Genomic DNA, 19,089 nt, shown 5'->3' with positions numbered 1-19,089 from the left:
AGAAGAGGGCAGAAAAGGGTCAAATTAAAGGGACAGTTCATCCAAAAATACCTAATTTACTCACCCTCAGATTGTTCCATATCTGTATAAATGTATTTGTTCTGTTAAACACAGCGAAATATATTTTGAAGAATGCTTGTAACCAAACAGTTCTCATCACCCATTTACTGCCATAGTAGGACAAATGGCAATGGTAGTCAAAAGTGCCCTAGAACTGTTTGCTTTACTATATTCTTCAAAATATATTATTTTGTGTTTAACAGAACAAAGCAATTTTTCCAACTATGGTAGTCAATAGACTGATTTCCCTCCGCTGCCATACTGAAATCGAAAACGAGGCGGGGGGCTGTGACATGAATAGACAAATAAAGCGTTTAAAAACCAGGTTGGATTGGATTAGTGTGTGAAAATGAAACCCACTTATGGCATGCATATGTGATGCCACAGAATGAGTGGTCAAGTTAAACAGCTCTTGTGACATGCATCCTATGCTTATATTGTTGTATTTAAGATCATAAATCTCCAGGTTGGTTGTTTGCTTTGCAGTCTATCTGTCTTTCCTGTTTTCTTCCCAGTCTATGGTGGCCAAGAACTGTTTGGTTACAAGCATTCTTCCAAATATCTTTATCTGTATTCATCAGAACAAAGAAATGTATGAACAACTTGAGGGTGAGTAAATGATGACAGAATTTTCATCCTTTTTTTGGAAATAAAGCACAAATGAATGTAAAACAAAGTACATGTGTCAAAGGAGGATCTGTTTTACAGTACCTGTGTACAGTAGTTGATCCTCTCTAAAATGGTAGTAAAGTTTGGTCGATGTTCTGGACAGTGCTGCCAACACTGTGTCATAATTCGATAACTAAAACAGGACAAAGTTAAAGTATTAAAAATGTATTTAAACAGATCAGATTCAGTCACCGGTACATTAAAAGATAATAATGTGACTTACACTGGCCCCGGGCAGCTCTTAGGAGGGTCCATACGACCTCCGCCTGTTACAAATTCTAATACCTCCTGATTGGTTTTGCAGGGATATGGCATGTATCCAAGAGAGAAAATCTCCCACAGCAGTACCCCAAATGACCTGCAGATGGAGACAAAACACACATAGTATTTCGGTTCTGTGCAGCTGAGAACTAATGAAAAAAATCACCCATCACCCAATTATAAAAATTGTTATAAATATAGAAATATACTAATGTATATTTTTACAAATATAGAAATACAGACGTAAAAGTCCAAATACAGCTCTAATCATAATCACAGCTGTAAAACTAATAGTTTTTGACCACTGCTGACAAATATAAGGTAAACCACAACTGTTCTTACCATGTGTCAGTTTTGCAGGTAAAAATGCCCTCCAAGAAGGCTTCAGGTGGCATCCACTTCACTGGTAACATGGCACGGCCGCCCTTCCTGTAGTAACTTGCCCTGTAATGCACGTTTTATGATTTAATATAGATGACTATACTTTGAAATGCAACATAGCAAATAATGAGGTCATATGTGTTATGAAAGCACCTATAGATGTCACGAGCCATCCCAAAATCTCCAATTTTGGCCACTCTGTCTGGACCAGGACAGGTCAAAAGACAGTTACGCGCTGCGATGTCTCTGAAGAGCACCAAAAGCAGAAATTTGATATGACTCGCTGATACACATGTTTAATAGGAGATTTCACTTAAAAAGACAAGTAAAGGCTCATGCAGCTTGTACAGTATGTACCTGTGAATGAAGTGATTCTCCTCTAGGTAGCGACAGCCGAGTGCAATGTCTCTGGCCATGTGTAGCAATTCCAGCATACTCAAAGAAGAGGGCTGGTTCTGTGAAAAAAGATACAAAGAGCTATAAAGTGGTCAAATATTAGTCTCCTTTGCAAAGAGACTGAACATCTAGCACAAATTGATACACACTAATACACAAGATACACAAGATACACCACACAGGGGTTTGCATTTTTTTGTCAGCTGAACCACTTATGCGGTTCGGCAAAGCGTTGTGGCATGAAGACACAACGTCTTATTCCCTCCATCATGGAACAGAGTTTACAGTCGTAACCGAGACGTTCCCCATCAGTCGGTCTCTTGACTTTGTGTTGAGAGACTGACTGGGGATCTAACTCTACATGCCACGGCGCTGAGCAGTTACACAACCTCAAGTGGAGCTCACAAATGAGTGCTACTGCGAGACGTAATATTCCAGTGGAATTAGCAGTGGTCATACTGAGAAGCCTGTACTGACGGTCATCACGGACAGTGGCGTTAGCCCAAACCAGGTGCCCGTCCTACACGCCGATAGCGCTTAGGACATGGGCTGACATTGATTCCACTCAGAATTGAAAAACCTTGCAATGGTACAGGGCGAAGCCCAACCCGCAGCGTTACAAATGTCTGCCAGAGGAGCCCTGCACGGGTGATCTTGGGACTGGTATGCCACGGTAATAGCGTCAACAATCCAGTGAGCCAACCTCTGTTTGGAGACAGCCCTCCCGGTTGCTGTTCTCCATAACAAACAATGAGCTGCTCAGAGCTTCTAAGGCTCTGCGTGCGGTCCAGATATAGGCGCAGCGCGTGTAATGGACACAACACATTGGAGGTTGCCTGCAGGTTCACCACCTGGTCCCGGAAGGGAGTGGTGGGAACCTTGACCACGTAACCAGGTCTCAGGACAGCGTGAGAATCTCCGGGCCCAAACTTTAGGCACCCCTGGGACACGGAGAATGCCTGAAGGTCCCCACCCTCTTGATAGAGGCGAGCGCCACCAAGAGTGCGGTCTTCATCGTCAGAAGAGAAAGACTGGCATCTCTGAGGGGCTCAAAAGGGGACGCAAGGTCCTGTAAGACCACATTAAGGTCCCAAGAGGGTACGGAGCGTGGTCGAGGTGGATTCACCCTTCTCGTGCCCCTGAGGAACCTGGTGATCAAGTCGTGCTGACCAAGAGACTTACCCTCCATGAGATTGTGATGAGCGACAATACCAGCTACATACACTCTCAACGTGGATGGGGAGAGATTACGCTCTAGTCTCTGCTGTAAGAAGGTCAATACTGACCCGATCAAGCAACTCTGTGGGTTCTCCCCACGGGGAGGACTGCCATGGCATGGAGAGCGGAAGCGGCCCATCCAACGGCATTGTAAGCCTTCGACGCGAGTGTCAAAGAGAGCTCACATGCCTTGGACGGAACTCTAGGTCAACCACTCCAGGTGGCAGCTGTCTGTGGGCACAGGTGCGTAGCCCCACCATCCAGGGAAGTCACCGCTACCGAGCCCTCTAGCCTGGAATGCACCGAGAAGGAAGCATTCCAGTGACTTAGTGAGCTCCTCATGCACTCCAGGAAAAAGGGCACTGCTTTTGACCAAGCTCCGACCCCAGAAACCAAAAATGCATGGGGGCAAGCATGGCTGACATCAAAGCGTCAGTCACATCATGAGCTCGACCGCCTGGAGGCGGGATCTCAGGGATATCCTCCACATCTGATGAAGGGAGACCCCACGTACAGTGTAGCATGAGCCTCATCGGGCTAATTTTCTGTAACATCTGCTGCATAAACCTAAGTATCATGTAGACTACACCACTGATCTACATTTAAATGTATGCATTTGGTAGACGCGTTTATCCAAAGCGACTTACATTACATTGTACTACACATTTGTTTCTGACTATGTGCAGTCCCTTGGGATCGAGAACCCCTGACCTTGGCATTGCTAGCGCCATTCTCTAACCAACTGATCCAAACACACAGACTCACAGTTCTGGGTCGGTTGAGTCTCAAGAAGCTCTTCATATCGCCTCCCGTCATGAGCTCCAGCAGGATGAAGCGGGGCAGGACCTGCAGACTGACTCCAATGCAGCGCACAATATTCTGATGGTTAAATTTACTGCAGACACATAACAGTGGAAAAACAGATCCAAATGATTTGTGCGCTTGTGTAGTACAGCAGATCCACAGCTCTTTTCTAAATATGTGTTAAAATTTGCGTTATGCACAATATCGTAGTTATTCCAAACCTGTATGCCTTTCTTTGATCTTAGAAAAACTAAATTTAACGTAAGGAAGGATGTTAGTGTAAATTCACTATAAATCGTCAACATTCCTTTTGAATTTCTGAAAGGCAGACACTATAAAAACTGTAAAAAGACTTATGGGAAACGTTTATATGTTATTTTACACTTAACTATGCAAAAATACAAGGAACATATTCTGTAAAATAAAACAATAAAATTCTGTTAAATTACAGTTTTTTTTTAAAGTGTACAGATTTGGAATGGCACGAGAGTCAGTATATTATGACAATTTTCATGATAACTTTCACAATTTTGTGTGAACTATCCTATTAAATATCGTTGCTGACCTTCTAAAACCTCTGTTTTTCTGGAAATTGGAAAAACACTTTGACAAAAATGGTAAATCATTTGAAAGTTTACTAGCAATTTTAATACTTTGTATTGGTTTTTAAAAACTTTTATTGGTTAGTTATTTCCAAAACCTAGTGACAAACATAAAGGGTGACTAATAATAATAATTTATGGCAAAAAAATTAAACCACAAAATATGAAGATAGGTTTAGAAGGAAAGTAAAATATAATATATGTTAAAACACTGGTGTATTAATAATCTTCAGCATTGTATTAGAAAAACTAAAGGCAGCACATTTTTGCATTGTTGTATGTCACAGTAGGATGCTGTATGAACAATAGTGGCCCAATTGGTAAACACTTTAGCAACTTATTCAGCATTGACTGTGGCTATTATACTACTGATAATGTTTGTTATTAATAATACTGCAGTTATTATAAATACAGTATCTACAAGACATCTGTCGCCTGACTATAGAAGATGCAATAACAGATGTAAACCCTCTAAACAAAACAAACAAGTAAAATAATCACTTTTAATCTCAATAAAGAATGGGACTGGAATGATAATGTCCCACACATGTGTGACCATCACAACTGTAGCCATGTTTACCTCATAATAAGGGCCTCCATAAGAAAATCCATTTCATCCTGTTCAGAGCAGATTTCTGGAAGTGTCTGTCACAGCGAGAAAACGCAGAGCCAATTAAAAGCAACTACGAACAGACAACATTAGCATTCAAAGGCAAATACAAGTCTGGGAACACTCACCTTAATGGCAACCTGCATAGATGTGTTGTCTCCTTTCATACCCAACACCTGTCCTTCATATACTTCCCCAAATGCCCCGTGACCCAAGGCCCTGTAGACCCCAGACAAACCCCATCATGATGCAAACATTGCAAACATGCAAACATAGATTCAATCATTTGACATAATTTACATTTAAAGACATAATCAGATATAAAAACATATTGGTTAAATATTTATTTATCTTTGTGTATGAATATCTAAATGAAGAGTACCTGAGGAGTGTGATGTTTTTCCGTGGGACCTCCTTGAGCTCGCTCAGCGAGGCTGCTTTGCCAGAGAAGCAGTAATTGGGGTTGTAATCTGTCATAATGGTGGAGGAACGAATTTTGCTAAGCTTGTACTCTGGGCTCTGCAGACGAATCCTGACCGCATGCAGTTGGTTCTTCTTACGATAATATACTGCAATGAGACATAACAACACACCGGAAATCAGACAAATAATGACATGTTTTTTTGAGGGTCTTTGCGAATGCTTATATTATGCAAAATATAAATCCACCATTTGCATGTTTGTTGGTCTAAAAGCACAAAATGGATGAGTAAAGTTTAAATAGCCTTTTAACATATTTTTTCCAACATAACTGACTCGCAGACGCAGAACAACCAAGTACACTTATTTCTCCCTATGGAGTTCTATTAAAATTTGAAAATGTGCTTTTTCTGTGCGCCAAGACCCTTAGGTAAGGACTGCCGAGAACTGGGAGTGCTTCTTGAATAAACAATAACGTAAGATAATGAGTTGTTAATTGACTAATTTTTTTTACACAAACTAAAAAATAAATAAATAAATTAAAATATATATATTTGAATTAAAAACCACAAACATTCCTTCAAGGACTGAAGCTCTGGGCCTTTTAATCAGCAATGGGGCAGGGTGAACTCACCCTCAACGGAGGCTGCCCGTGTCCCCAATGCAGGTTGGTAGTCTGCCAGGGAGGGCGCTGCGTGGAGGTGAGAGGTCCCCTTTTACCATCAGGCTGCTGGCGCAGTGGCGCGAAGCGAAGCCGGCGGGAAGTTGACCAGCGATTAGGGGTGAGAGGGGCGCGACCCGAGCAAAGACTACAAACCTGCATGGGGGAGAGCTCAGGGGAAAAGCTACAGTTAGCGTCCAGTGGAGCGCTGCAACTTGAGGATCCAGAAATCTTGCTCTGCTTTTTGCTGTACAGTAGATTGACCTTAAGTATGTTTTAGGCTTGTGCATAAGGCTTGCAATAGAAATTTTTGCTAATGACATATTGAAATGAGTTTGAAACAGTATCTACAAGGACAAAGGCTATACCAGTATTGACAATAACCTGATATGTGATATGAATAATTCTGATTGTATTGTGTTAATACTTCATGACTTATGTGGTGCAGTTCACAATTTTGTGGGTCTGTGAGCTGGGCTGTGAAGGATGCAGCAGGCTTTCCTGCATCGCTTCACTGATGTGATCCAGTTCTCAACATCTCATCTGAATATTAAAATAGTGGGAGCAAAAGTGACCTGACTGTTTAGTAAATGAACCCCTTTATTATGTTTATTAAGTACTGTTGCAGCGGATTTGGGTTATGGTATGTCTTTATTGATCTTACAAAGATTAAAATAAAACATGTCAAGCATTCTACAGTTAGAGCAGAATTAAGTCCAACAAAATATGTTTTATATGCATTAAACATATACAAATATTAAACATAAGGGAACAGCCGATATTAAGCATTGTCAACAAAATAAATGCAATGACTTCGTCAATATTTATGACTTCCATTTTAGTATGCGAGTCTGTAGTTAAATGCGTCTGATATACTATTGGTTCAACAAACACACCTCAGCCACTTTTAAAGGGTTTTGGGCTATGAAATGAACAGATCTGAAACACAGGCTTACACCTCATAGCTGTGATATGAAATCTAAAATTTACATCCCAAAGGCAAGAAACAGAAGCCAAACATGAGACGGTTCTAATTTGAATTAAAAAATATTAGTAATTAATATTTCATAAAGTAATTATAAGTATTATCACTATAATAGGCTATATGTATTTTTTTTTATAGAGCTTATTAATCAACGTCACACTGCACTGAATGTTTCCGCCATCTTGGGAGGATAGCTATAGTGTGTTTAATGCAGTGTTTTGTCGTTTGATTAGGAAATATAACTATTGTAGGTCGGTCTTGCTGTGTTAAAAACTGCTACAGCATTATGCAGAGTCGTTCAGGAAAAGCCCATGGTTCTTTCACTTTCGATTTCTCCATGTATCAAACAAAATAAGGAACGGTACATATCAAAACAATGATAGCAGCGGAGTATTTTTCTCTCAAGATGGATGCGCACTGCAACATGCAACATAGGGCATGACGGCAGCTTCACAATCTCTGTACTTTCAATTCTTTCTTATCAATACTTCTATGCAGTGTTTCTCAACCAAGGGGCCGGGGCCCAACACGTGGCCTTAACAAATGTACAAGGGAGGCCTCAAGATTATATTAAAAACAGTTAAATAATTAAAATAAACAAAAAATAAAGATAATATGCTTGGTAATGTTTATAGCAAATATATGTTTCAGCGACAATTATATAAACAAACATAATGTGGCCCAAACTTAACTTCCAGGGGACAGTGGATAACTGTTTAGTTTTAAAAAAAATTTAATACCATAAAAATAATACAAAATATTAATATTAATATAAATTACATATAAAATAAATTGTTTTATTACTAACTACTAGCAGACCAATAACCAAACAGAAACCAGAAGTTAACTTTGGGCCAGGCACGTACATCCAAAGCCATCGTCTAGAGATTTCTTTCCAGTTATACCAATCTCAAGGAGCGCTTTTCCACCATCGTGCCGAACCGAATTCTAATCTTGATCTAGAATGCGTACAGTTATGTTTCCAGGTGAGTCTGGTTCGACACGGCACCATTACAAACTGTTCTCTTGGAATTTTCGGCACAGTTGTCTAGCTGAATTGTGCTAATAGAATGCGTGCAGAGATGTAACAGCTCAGTCTTGTGTTACCAAGGCACTGCGTAACACTTTGTGTTTACATTCTAAAGATTTCCGTTATCAGCCCTGCGGTGGAATATAAAAAATGTATTTAACCATTCCATTTTTTTTATATGTAATATATGTAAAATGTTATGGCTGGCCCGGATCGTCACAGAGTGGAACGACTAAGCAACATCGACGATTCGGCGCGATGGTGGAAAAACCCTTAAGAATATTTCACTGGGTATACATTTAGAGTGAAATTGAATAGAGTTAGGATTTTCCCTTTTCAAGGCCTAATTTCTTCCGTATGATGGACAGTCACCAGTGCAATGGAGGTATTATGTATATAAACCAATATTTTGTAATACAAAACAAGCTTCATAATATCCTCATTTATTCCAAAATATTCTCACATTTAAAGGGAGAGTGTGTTACAACACCCTCAATATTCCCTCGCTGTCCTGTTCTGGAAAAAACTTTTAGCAAGTGCAAAACACAGGCGGTAAATAGCAGCGATTAATAAAGATAATGTTCAATGAGCAAATACAAAAAGCCTATTGGCGAGAGTCTGCTTAGTTCAAAAATGATTTGGCTTAATTGTTTATGTGCACTCATTATTTGGAAGCCCTTTCAATAGCCCGCGTTTTAAGGTTAATAGCAGTCCATATCTCACTTCCCTACTTATTCCTATTACAACAGTAAGGGTAAAAACAAGCAAGGTACAGTATTAGAATTGTCTCCTTTGGTTTTTGACCACCAATATTAAAAACAAGCAGTTAAATAAAAATACAAAATATTTTTTTTCATTTTCAATAGAAATGCTACAATAATAGAATAAAGCATTTTGGTGATTATATCATATAAATTGCAGTTTATTCATTTAGCATTGGTGTAAGGGGAAAATGATTTATACGGTCTTTATGTAACATTTCTGTCAATATGCGATATTTCAATTTTATGACGCGAACCCTGGTGCCTCAACTGATACTTTCCCACAGCGTTAAAGTGCTATATCAAATTTGGTCTGGCTTCACAATTTTGTCCCTAAACTCTGTTCGTGTCACAGTTTTGTTCAAATCGAACTTTGCTCATTTTTCAAGCTTTTAATTTCAAGCCTTTTCTACATTCCACTAATGCCCAGTGGCTTATGCAATTTTCAGACTTTTACTTTCAAAATAATTCTGGGGCATAAAAAGAAAAAAAAGAAGAAAAGTAAAGCCACTCACTTTCGCTATAATTTTCATCCTTGCAATTATTCTTCCTAGCAGCTTTAAAAGCATTGATGCTTTTGTATTTGCTCATCTGGGAAGTATAATTTTACATGACTAAATCTGTCCTGTAGCGTCATATTTAGATTGTAAGTGGGGCATGTCAGAGTCGATGGAAGGTTGATGGCACAGAGCTGATGCAGAACTGAAAGAGTCTCTTACTGAGTGTGAGGCTGGCGCAGGTCAGAACAACACCCGTTACAACTGTGGACACGATCACCGCCAGGATAAATATCAGGGACGGGGGCCCATCTGCCACAGACCCTAGTGGGAGAACTGAGGGATCAACAGTATGAGAATAATAACATTTGGTATTATTTGTCAGCTTTTGGACAGCTGGAGACAAATGAGCATACTGTATTTATCTACCTAAGCAAGTGACGTTGTCTGGTGCGAGCACCTCATCGTTGTCACAGAAGCAGAAGATAAGTTTGGTTTCTTCATCTCGCTTACAGCTCTGCATCTGACAGTGACTACAATTCAGATATACCTTTATCACAGCCTCTCCATGACTATCCATGACTGGAACACAATGAAAAAAACACATCAGTACTGCATTGCACTGGAACTGAATGCCAGTGGATCAGTCTAAAAGATCATCTTGTCTTTAAAGTGATAGTTCAATCAAAAATGTAAATTCTGTTATATTTTATTAAATCTCATGTCATTTCACACTGTTTTTATGTTTGAACTTTTCCTTGAAATAACAATAAGCAGGTTGTGGAGCTTTCTGGATACTTAGGGCAAGCAGTATAAAAGTAGAATATATGGCAAGTAGTATGAACTATAAAATATATTTATGGTGCTTTTGCAGTTTGCAAGCTTTGAAGCCACAGTCCTAATTCAAACATTCAGTCTGGACTCCGGCTTTTAACTCCAAACACACTTGAAGTAAAACACTGTGGTGCCAACTTCAATCATTCACATAAGGTATCTTATTATCTTTCACAAGTTTTTTTTAACGTTGAAACAATGTTAAATTGGTTGTATTCAAGGTTGATTCAACATTCAATGAATTATGTTTTGTGGAATTTAGGACAGACTCATTCTCAGTGACAGATAATGAAAATTAGCTAAAGCCTGACCTGCCAGTGGTGGAAGAAATATCTCCCCACTGGGGTGGACAAAGGAGACTCCATCTTGTCCATCTGCTGTGATGCCATCAAAAAGACGTGCATCTCCACCTGAACAGAGGTTATATTAAGAATAAATCAGTAAATCACAGTTTATTGTTCCTTGGACCATAAAACATCAGTGGCGGTTCTATATTGAATTGCACCCCGGGCGAGACCACCTTTTCCTGTCCATCTCTGTTTATTTGGCACTAGACAATCAACAGATTCCCCCCCCCCCCGCCCCCAACACTGTCACTCAGGAAACTAGTCACGGCCATAATCGTTTTGTATTACTTATTTTTTATTAGCCATTTCACGCAATTCAGAAAAACAAAAATGTGCAGGAACTATAGGCCTGTATTCATTGCATTATGGATAAAATGTGCGTTATTTAGAAGAAAGTCCAGGAGGTGTGACTGACTTTAGCCCACTAATTGAATTCGCGTCATGGGAGGGGCTTCTGCCGGCTCTCTAAGTCATAATAATTTCTTCCAAATAACGCACATCTTCGGCGAATACCTGACAGACAAATAAAAAAACGTACACTAACACTCTTCTCTCAACAGGTATTGGTCTAGCTTTTGTTGAAACTAACTTTGTATAAGCACCTATTGTACTATTGCTCTTTGTATGACATATTATTGCTCCCCGAACTCTTTGTAAGTCGCTTTGGATAAAAGCGCGTCTGCCAAATGACTAAATGTAAATAATCACGGCCCAACTAGAGAAAGGTCCTGATGAGCAAATCACGCGAACGCTCAATCACCTCATTCGCGGGGATCGCACCACAAGTAGGTCATCTCGTCTTTGCATTGACTTAACATGTAAATCACTCGTGCTTAACGCTTCATTCGCGTTCGGTTTGAACACCTAGAGGTGAACTATCCCTTGCTTTACACAACCTCCATGCTGGATGTATAATTTTAAATGTAAAATTGAAACCAAAACAAGTGCATATAAATTCAAATGGCAACAGGTGATAGCTTGAAATCTCTTTTTGCGACTAGTTATATTAACATTCCGGCCCAAGACAGGAACCAATGAGATTTGAAGTTATCAACTCATCGCAGTATTGCTAAATAAGCTCAAAATATGAATACTCCAAATAAAGCGATAGTTCACCCAAAAATGAAAATACTTTGATAATTCACTCACCTTCTTGTCATTTCAAACCTTTATGACTTTCTGTCTCCTGCTGAACCCAAAAGGATATATTTAGAAGAATGTTGATAAAACCAAACAGTGTACGGACTCTATTGTACGGACACAAAACCAATGCAAGGGAATGAGTGCCGGTTAGCAACATTCTTCAAAATATCTTCTTCTGTGTCCTGCAGAAGAAAGTCATAGAGGTTTGAAATGACAAGAGGGTAAGTAAATGATGACAGAATTTTCATTTTCGGGTGAACTATTCCTGGGTGAACACCCAGTAGGATGAAGTGTTTTTACATTTTAATAGAAATTCACCTCTGTAACCTCCACCACCCCCTCCAGCAGTGCACGCACCGCCCCCTCCCCCAAATCCTCCTGGTGTTACCCATCCCAAATTGTCCAGAGCCTGGGGGCAGGAGGTGCCTCCTTGCCCTCCTTCAACAACAGATCTTCCTGCCCTGTTGTCAGAAGTTGAGTCGTTCCATCCTCCTCCTCCACCTAAACTCAAAGAAACCATTGCTTACACAGTATCGCATATTTTTCGTCAGTATCGCACAGACCTCTTGGAAATTTATTTTAGTCTGAGTGGGAAACATTCTGCGTGTTTGTAAAAAAATATTTGAAAAAACATTGTGGAATATTGTGGGACCATAGCGTAAAAAACATCTTCCAGATGTCTGTCCCACAAAACATTCTTCATGACTTAAAAGATAGTGAGATCCTGATGGCTAAATTGAAACAGCTGTAACATCACGAAACTCCTGGTTGGTAGCTAATGGAATTTCTCGTATATGAAATGTGTGATTAGTTGGAATTTACCGGAATAATACTTGACCCTTCATCTGATTCTAAACCACAAAATACTGCATTATAAGAAAATACATTTTAATCTTAAACAGTAAAGACCGACATAAATCTAATTTGTAATATTTATGTATATCATATTTAATAATGATATTTTCAAAATATTGTAATGAGATGTGCTTGAAAAAGACCTGCTGCTCCAATTTTGCCATTGACACCAGCGGCTGTCATCTCATTCTCATAATGTTCAAGGAACATCTGCTCCAGGCTGCTTTCCGGCTCCTCTAGGTAGGCCTTTCCTCCCCCTCCCGCTGCAATCAGCAAAGGGACAGCTTCCTCATTCTCCATCTGTCCCCGGACATCCAAAAGAAAGTTGACTTCAATCCCCCGAAAGTTGGCTTCCTTCACCGTTCCAATTCGGACAATTTTAAATTATTTCAGCATGTCTCTAAGACGCTTGTCTAGACAGGCACTATCACATTGCTGTCCCCCTCGAGGGGAATTGCAAAAGTGTGACATATGTGTGATGGATAGAAAACAAACAAGAAAAGAGAGAAAGATCTTACTCGATAGATGTACGTGGCTCCCCCACCACCACCTCCACCTCCTGCCCATTCCAAAGCTGAGCCGTCACTGTCCAGACCATCTTCAATAACAGAAGACTCGCCCAGGCAGATGCTATGGGTAAGGGAATTTCTCTGTGAAAAAGGCAAGGGGAGGTAGTAATAAATACATTATGTGGCCCAGACTGATTTCCGGTAATGAAGAATAAAGAATGTTATCACTTACCCCTGGACAGGCATCTTCCCCCTGCTGACCAATCAGGATGTAGAGTATATCTCCGGCCTCCAGTTTGAAGATAGCTGAGATGAATACACCATTTGAGCGTTTGTTATGGTTCTTCGCTCCTTTACCACCTCCGGCTCCATATGCTGAAATCCTGAATAAAGTGTTCGTCATGCGTTTATTAACAATTATTCAGCAATATAATTATATACTGTATGTATGGGATGCGGTGGTAAGTATTCCTGAAGCTTTACATGTTGCTTCAGCAACACAAAGGTCATCAAAGGGTCTGTGGACCAGAGAACATCGTGAAATCTTGAATGCACTGTAACTTGCTTAGTATAAGCGTCTGCAGAATGCTTAAATGTAATCTTACCTACTATTTAAATTTACAGAAATGTATAACTTTAATATACAGCAGATCGAAAGGGGATATTTGTGTTAAAAAGATTTAAGTAATATTCTAAGGGAAAGTAAAAGTTTGGATATATTTTGCACAATGACTTATAAATCGGTGATAAGCATTAAACAATGCAATAAAATCATAAAGTTTTTACCAAAGGTTTTGACCAACTGATAGATTAGATGTCAAAATACCTATGTGAAGTCTCTGTTAAAGTTTTAAAACACGTGTTGTGTTTTTTAAGCATGATTTTCCATTGTCCGGGAAATTAATTGTCACATCCATAACTGTCAATATTCACTTGAAAATTTAAATAAAACAATTATTTTGTGGTCTATGAAGAGCCACGCCTTCTCTATTTGTTGGATATTATTTCAAGTATTGGTAATAAATAAAGTCTCTGAGAATTCATATTTCAGGTTGACTGAAAATGTCACAGCCCTGGAATTCAAATGAGGGACTGCCTGGGTCTGATATCTGGTTTCCAGTCTGATATTATATAATCTCATGTACAGTAGCTTCATCCGACAGATAATGTGACATATTTTCACCTCCTGCATGGCAAAATCAGTTCAAAGGCAACACTACACAGGGGCCAGATTAAGCACTTCGCTCAAGAATCTCAAAAAGACATTTATCCGTGCCCAGAGCCAGTGAGTCATGCATCTTGCTGCTTTGCAGAGATGAGACAGAGGAAAAGGGGAAGAGCAGACTGTTATGGTTGTGGACAGAACCCAAGCGCAGGCAGACATGTGTCGAACAACAAGACTTTAATCCAAAACAAAGACCCTCGATGGGGAAAACATGAACACAAACAAGACTGAAAACTAAAACTTCCCAGAAGGGGGACAAAACAAACAAGGTCTTAAGAATAACAAACTAAGTCCACAAACTTGAGTCCAGGGAACAGGAACACGGGTAATCCAGACAGCCGAAGGGTAAATGTGCAAAGTGTGCAAAATGCAAAATGAACCGACAAGAGACAGAGGGAAACTGGGGCTTGATAAGGGGAAACACTAACAAGGACTGATGACACAGGGAGAGTGGCGGCAGGTGACAAGGATGAAACACTAAGGGAAAGATGGATCAGGGCTGGAGACAAGACTAACACTAATGGACCGCTAACCGGGGAAACAAGGGGGCGGGACTAAAGGACGCGACACTGGAGAGAGAGCATGGCTTCTTAAACCAAAACAATGCTCTTTCTCCACACAAAACACATGGGACTGACATGATCCTGCCACAAGACTCGAAAACCAAGACAAGGAGAGGCAGGATCATGACACAGACAGGATGAGAAACAGAGAGTTATGAAAAACCAACTCTACATTAAAGGAACAGTTACCCAAAAGTCTTTCATCATTTAAATTCCAACATACTAAAGACCCAGGTGGATCTCAGTTGATCCGATCACACAAGAAAAACACTAAATACAGGTGGAGTCAACATGTGATCAGATCACACATTCAATGACTCATACTGATTCATCCTGGACAATATATGACATCTGTCAATCAACTTTTCAGGTATAACAAGTGGTTAAGTTTCACCAGTTATGTGCACAAATCATCTCTAGATCACAGAAGATTACACAAAAGTGTGAAATGTTTTGGATGATCTATTGACAGAAATGCAATTTAATATAAATAACTATGTGCTCAGAGGTGAATAAAGACCTTACATTATGAAGCATACATTGTTTTACTACCTAAGAATGAGCTATTTCTATCTACATACACCACGGGTCCCCTTGCATGGAATTCGTCATGCTGTTTATACTTAACGGACAAACTGCTCTACAAAGCGTGTTTCTTAAATCAGTTATCGCCAAAAAAGCGAAAACGTGACGTCAGCTTTGTCCCATAGTGCTTCGAAAGGGAGGGGTCCTTAAATGCATGTGCTGTAATTGATTTTTTTTCTAGACCAACAGGGACACATCGGATCATGTTGTTTCTTTCAGTATAGTGTTTATAAAGTTTCTCAACGTACTTGTACATTTGGGTGGCTGGCACCCTCCACATCTGAACTCCCTTGAAAGGAGCTTCCTTTCCCACCACCACGCTGATGTTGCTGTTGCGGTAAGCGCTGTCACACTGGGCTTGAGTCGGGCCAAGGGGTCCACATGCTCCACAGGAAGTGAACAACCATGACATTAGGGACACATCTGAAAATAAAACACAATTAATTGGTACCGTAAATCATGTACTTCTTTCTAAAGTGATAGCATTTATATCAGCCGTAAAAAAACACTAAACCTGATGCAATGGGCTCTGGAAGAGGGACGTTGTCATCCAAATCAGTGCCGGGGTCCAAATTTTGGTCTTTGGTAAGTTGGACTTGTGAAGGTATTTTATCCACAACGAATTGATTTAAATCTGCAAGATCAGACATGGACAGAAAAAGTGGAAATTAGAAAGGATCAAAAACTTAACTGATTGGATCATTATGGTGTGGTAAATTGATTCAGGGCAACCCAGCTCATACTGTTTATTATGTCTGTGAGCAGTGAGCAAAACATAAAGAAGAGCAATCACCGGATTAGAAAGAGAGATAGAACAGAGATGATTTAGCTTGAGCATACAGTACTGTATGTGTCATGAACTTTACAAAAGAAGAATTAGGGGCAATAACGTTAAGAAAGACAATACATCTTGAGTTTTGTTGGAGGCTCGAGTTTCATTTAACAGGCCTGACAATTTCTTTGGTCAACCAACGGGATAAAAGGTTTACTTTACATAAGGGAAACGGGATATTGTTAACAGTGAAAACTATTGTTCTTGCAAAATATTTAACAGATTCGTAACATGTTCCTAGAACTGAGCAACAAAGCCATTGAAGAATGACAACTGGGTATCAAACATATTACATCTGATCTCACGCTAAAAAGATGAGCAGAGCCGTCACTTCATAAAGCAATGTAAAGATGTGTTTTATATCCACATCGTCTGAGAAAACAGCCCTTGTTGTCCTCCTTTAAAGAGACGCTTATATTTTATGTTTTGTGGAATGGAAAAGCAAATAAAAGGTCTTGTTATCAGTTTCCCCATTATCAAAACAACATTATGAGAAAATTCTACCCACTGGTAACTGGATATCATATGCATGCCACATATCCTCAGCTTTATGGTAAACATGTACATACAAACTTACTGTATGCGTGTGTGAGAGGGAGAAAGGTTACCCGTTTCAAAACATCCCGCACTTAATGAAATGTCATCTAGAGCCATGTCTGCCTTAGAGCCAGATGTCCCCATCACCTGCACTTTAATACAAAACCTGTAGTGAAAAAAATACAAATTCTGTTGGTACTATAACACATGGCTTAAAGTCGTTGAACACTCCTTTCCTACAAAATTTTAGCTCTTTCGATTCAACCATTAAAGTGATAGTTCACCCAAAAATAACTATTCTGTCATCATTTATTCACCCTCATGTCATGTTAAACCTGTAAGACTTTTTACTCTAAAACAATTTTTTTTTTTGAAGAATGTTGGTTACTGGCATCCTTTCACTTTGGTTTTGTGTCTATACAATAGAAGTGAATGGGTGCCGGTGCTGTTCAGATACAAACATTCATACCAACTCCCTGTTAATGGTTTGGAAATAGAATAATCATAAAGCACATATAATGTGAATTCGTGCTAAATGGGTGTCTTTTTATTTTGTCCATGTTGTGTACATTTCCTAATTCACTGCAAATCAATCTGATATTATCTCTATCCATGCTCACCCATTTAGGATATTTGTAATCTGCAAATTGACATCCTGCCAGCTATCTTTCCATTTCCAAGATTTCTTCCACACAAGTGGAGGTGATGAAGTTCCATTTTCAACAATTGACAGAACGATCGATCCATTGAAGTCTCCATACAGATACAGGGAGAAGCGCAACTGCACAGAAAACAACAGCAACCGGTGAAGTACAGGACCAGACACAAATGAAGACATAAATGTTAGGTTACATTACATAGTTTACTTTTATTACGGATTGCTATCAGGTGGTGAAGAGAATTTTCAACTAGTATAACAAAAAAGGTTAATAAAAGCCAATGTTTACCCTAGGTCAATACATTTTTTGTATGCTTTTCACTCACACATCATTAATAGTCCTCACAAACCCTTGACTGACAATCTAAACTTTTACCTGACATCCTTGTTTGGATATAGTTGGTGGAAAAGCAGGGCTTTGAACCAACACATCGCTTTCATCACTGTGACCTCTTACCTTGAGGAAAAGAAAATGCCCTGAGGCGAGAAAACGTCAATACTCCACAGAGTGCTCAGATATTGTACCGCTTACAAATGAAAAACTCAATAGAGGCTTTTGTAAATCTCCAAAATGGGTTTTAAAGTATTGCAACCCTCAAAAACAGCACAGACAATACTTCAGAGAGGTTTTAGTTTCACGAATAACAATAGCTAGTTGCTTTCTTTCTTGAAATAAATCATGCAGCTACAGCTGAAATGCAATACATCATAACCCATAAATATATCAATTGTGCATCAGATGTGAATTTTAGTTTTCCAACACATTCTACCAATATATCACACTAAGCTACATAATACAGGAATTTTCTACTAAAGCCCTTAAAACAGTGCAGACTTTTCTCAAGGATATATCATTTCTATCGTGGTACAATTCCAGATGGCATCAGCACAACGGTACTCTCCATGAAATTATTTGGAATGCACTATTAGCATGAAAAAATCCCCCTGGTCGCATTCATAACTAAAATCACTGCTTTCCAATTCATATGTTTAAAAATGCATACAGATATTTAAACCTTGTCTTTTTATACACATTGGTTCCCTGGTTACAACATTGGTTACATGTCCCTGTTTCACCCTAATATGATGAGATTACAAAAGTTTGGCAAAAACGTGTCCATGAACACACACAGTTCATTTTGGGTCACAGAACTGTTTTTTGGGAAACATTGGCTAAATCACCTTGTGGTAGAATTGTGTCTCAAACCAGACTTTTTGCAAAACCCAAGCCCATTTACCTGATCTGTAAAAAACCTTTGATGTTACTTATCTTACTTACTGTGTGACACAAGCAAAACCAAAGGTTTTCAATCATGCCACTCAATGACCATTTTTTCCTGAAACAATTATGAATTACAAAACAATTCATAAATGTAAAAGGTACTGTAATGCACAGAAATATCAAACCAGTATTTAAATTTGAAGCATGTGTCTAGTTTTCTATTTTCAGATACTTAGCCTATATACTGTATATACAGTATAAAATAAATATTGATAATAATAATAATTGTTTTACAATAACATTATTAACTATTTATAACGGAATAAAAAATTTACCCACACAATTTGTCGTTATACCACTGTTTTGGCCAACACATTGTAAACATGTTCAAAACATTAAAAGCACACAACTTCAAAAAAGATTG

General features: G+C 39.1%; 1 protein-coding gene across 1 annotated transcript in view; it reads right to left on the bottom strand.

Moving 5' to 3' along the window:
• ltk (leukocyte receptor tyrosine kinase) overlaps positions 1-19,089 on the bottom strand; it is a gene marked incomplete at both ends in the record, with an annotated part of 35,884 nt that overhangs the window by 979 nt on the left and 15,816 nt on the right. The window contains 21 exons of the mRNA XM_079458637.1: positions 772-862; positions 953-1,087; positions 1,333-1,434; positions 1,525-1,617; positions 1,729-1,826; positions 3,751-3,880; positions 4,972-5,036; positions 5,130-5,220; positions 5,384-5,570; positions 9,578-9,691; positions 9,785-9,937; positions 10,501-10,599; positions 11,998-12,180; positions 12,678-12,834; positions 13,053-13,184; positions 13,276-13,426; positions 15,665-15,839; positions 15,931-16,050; positions 16,857-16,951; positions 17,406-17,566; positions 17,820-17,920. Coding sequence (XP_079314763.1) covers positions 772-862; positions 953-1,087; positions 1,333-1,434; positions 1,525-1,617; positions 1,729-1,826; positions 3,751-3,880; positions 4,972-5,036; positions 5,130-5,220; positions 5,384-5,570; positions 9,578-9,691; positions 9,785-9,937; positions 10,501-10,599; positions 11,998-12,180; positions 12,678-12,834; positions 13,053-13,184; positions 13,276-13,426; positions 15,665-15,839; positions 15,931-16,050; positions 16,857-16,951; positions 17,406-17,566; positions 17,820-17,920 — 2,633 coding nt within the window. The remainder of the gene's footprint in view (positions 1-771; positions 863-952; positions 1,088-1,332; positions 1,435-1,524; positions 1,618-1,728; positions 1,827-3,750; positions 3,881-4,971; positions 5,037-5,129; positions 5,221-5,383; positions 5,571-9,577; positions 9,692-9,784; positions 9,938-10,500; positions 10,600-11,997; positions 12,181-12,677; positions 12,835-13,052; positions 13,185-13,275; positions 13,427-15,664; positions 15,840-15,930; positions 16,051-16,856; positions 16,952-17,405; positions 17,567-17,819; positions 17,921-19,089) is intronic.

Source organism: Barbatula barbatula, assembly GCF_947034865.1.
Source record: "Barbatula barbatula genome assembly, chromosome: 6".
NCBI classification, from domain to species: domain Eukaryota; kingdom Metazoa; phylum Chordata; class Actinopteri; order Cypriniformes; family Nemacheilidae; genus Barbatula; species Barbatula barbatula.
The sequence above is the reverse complement of the archived record's forward strand: the minus strand, read 5'-3'. Positions and strand labels throughout refer to the sequence as shown.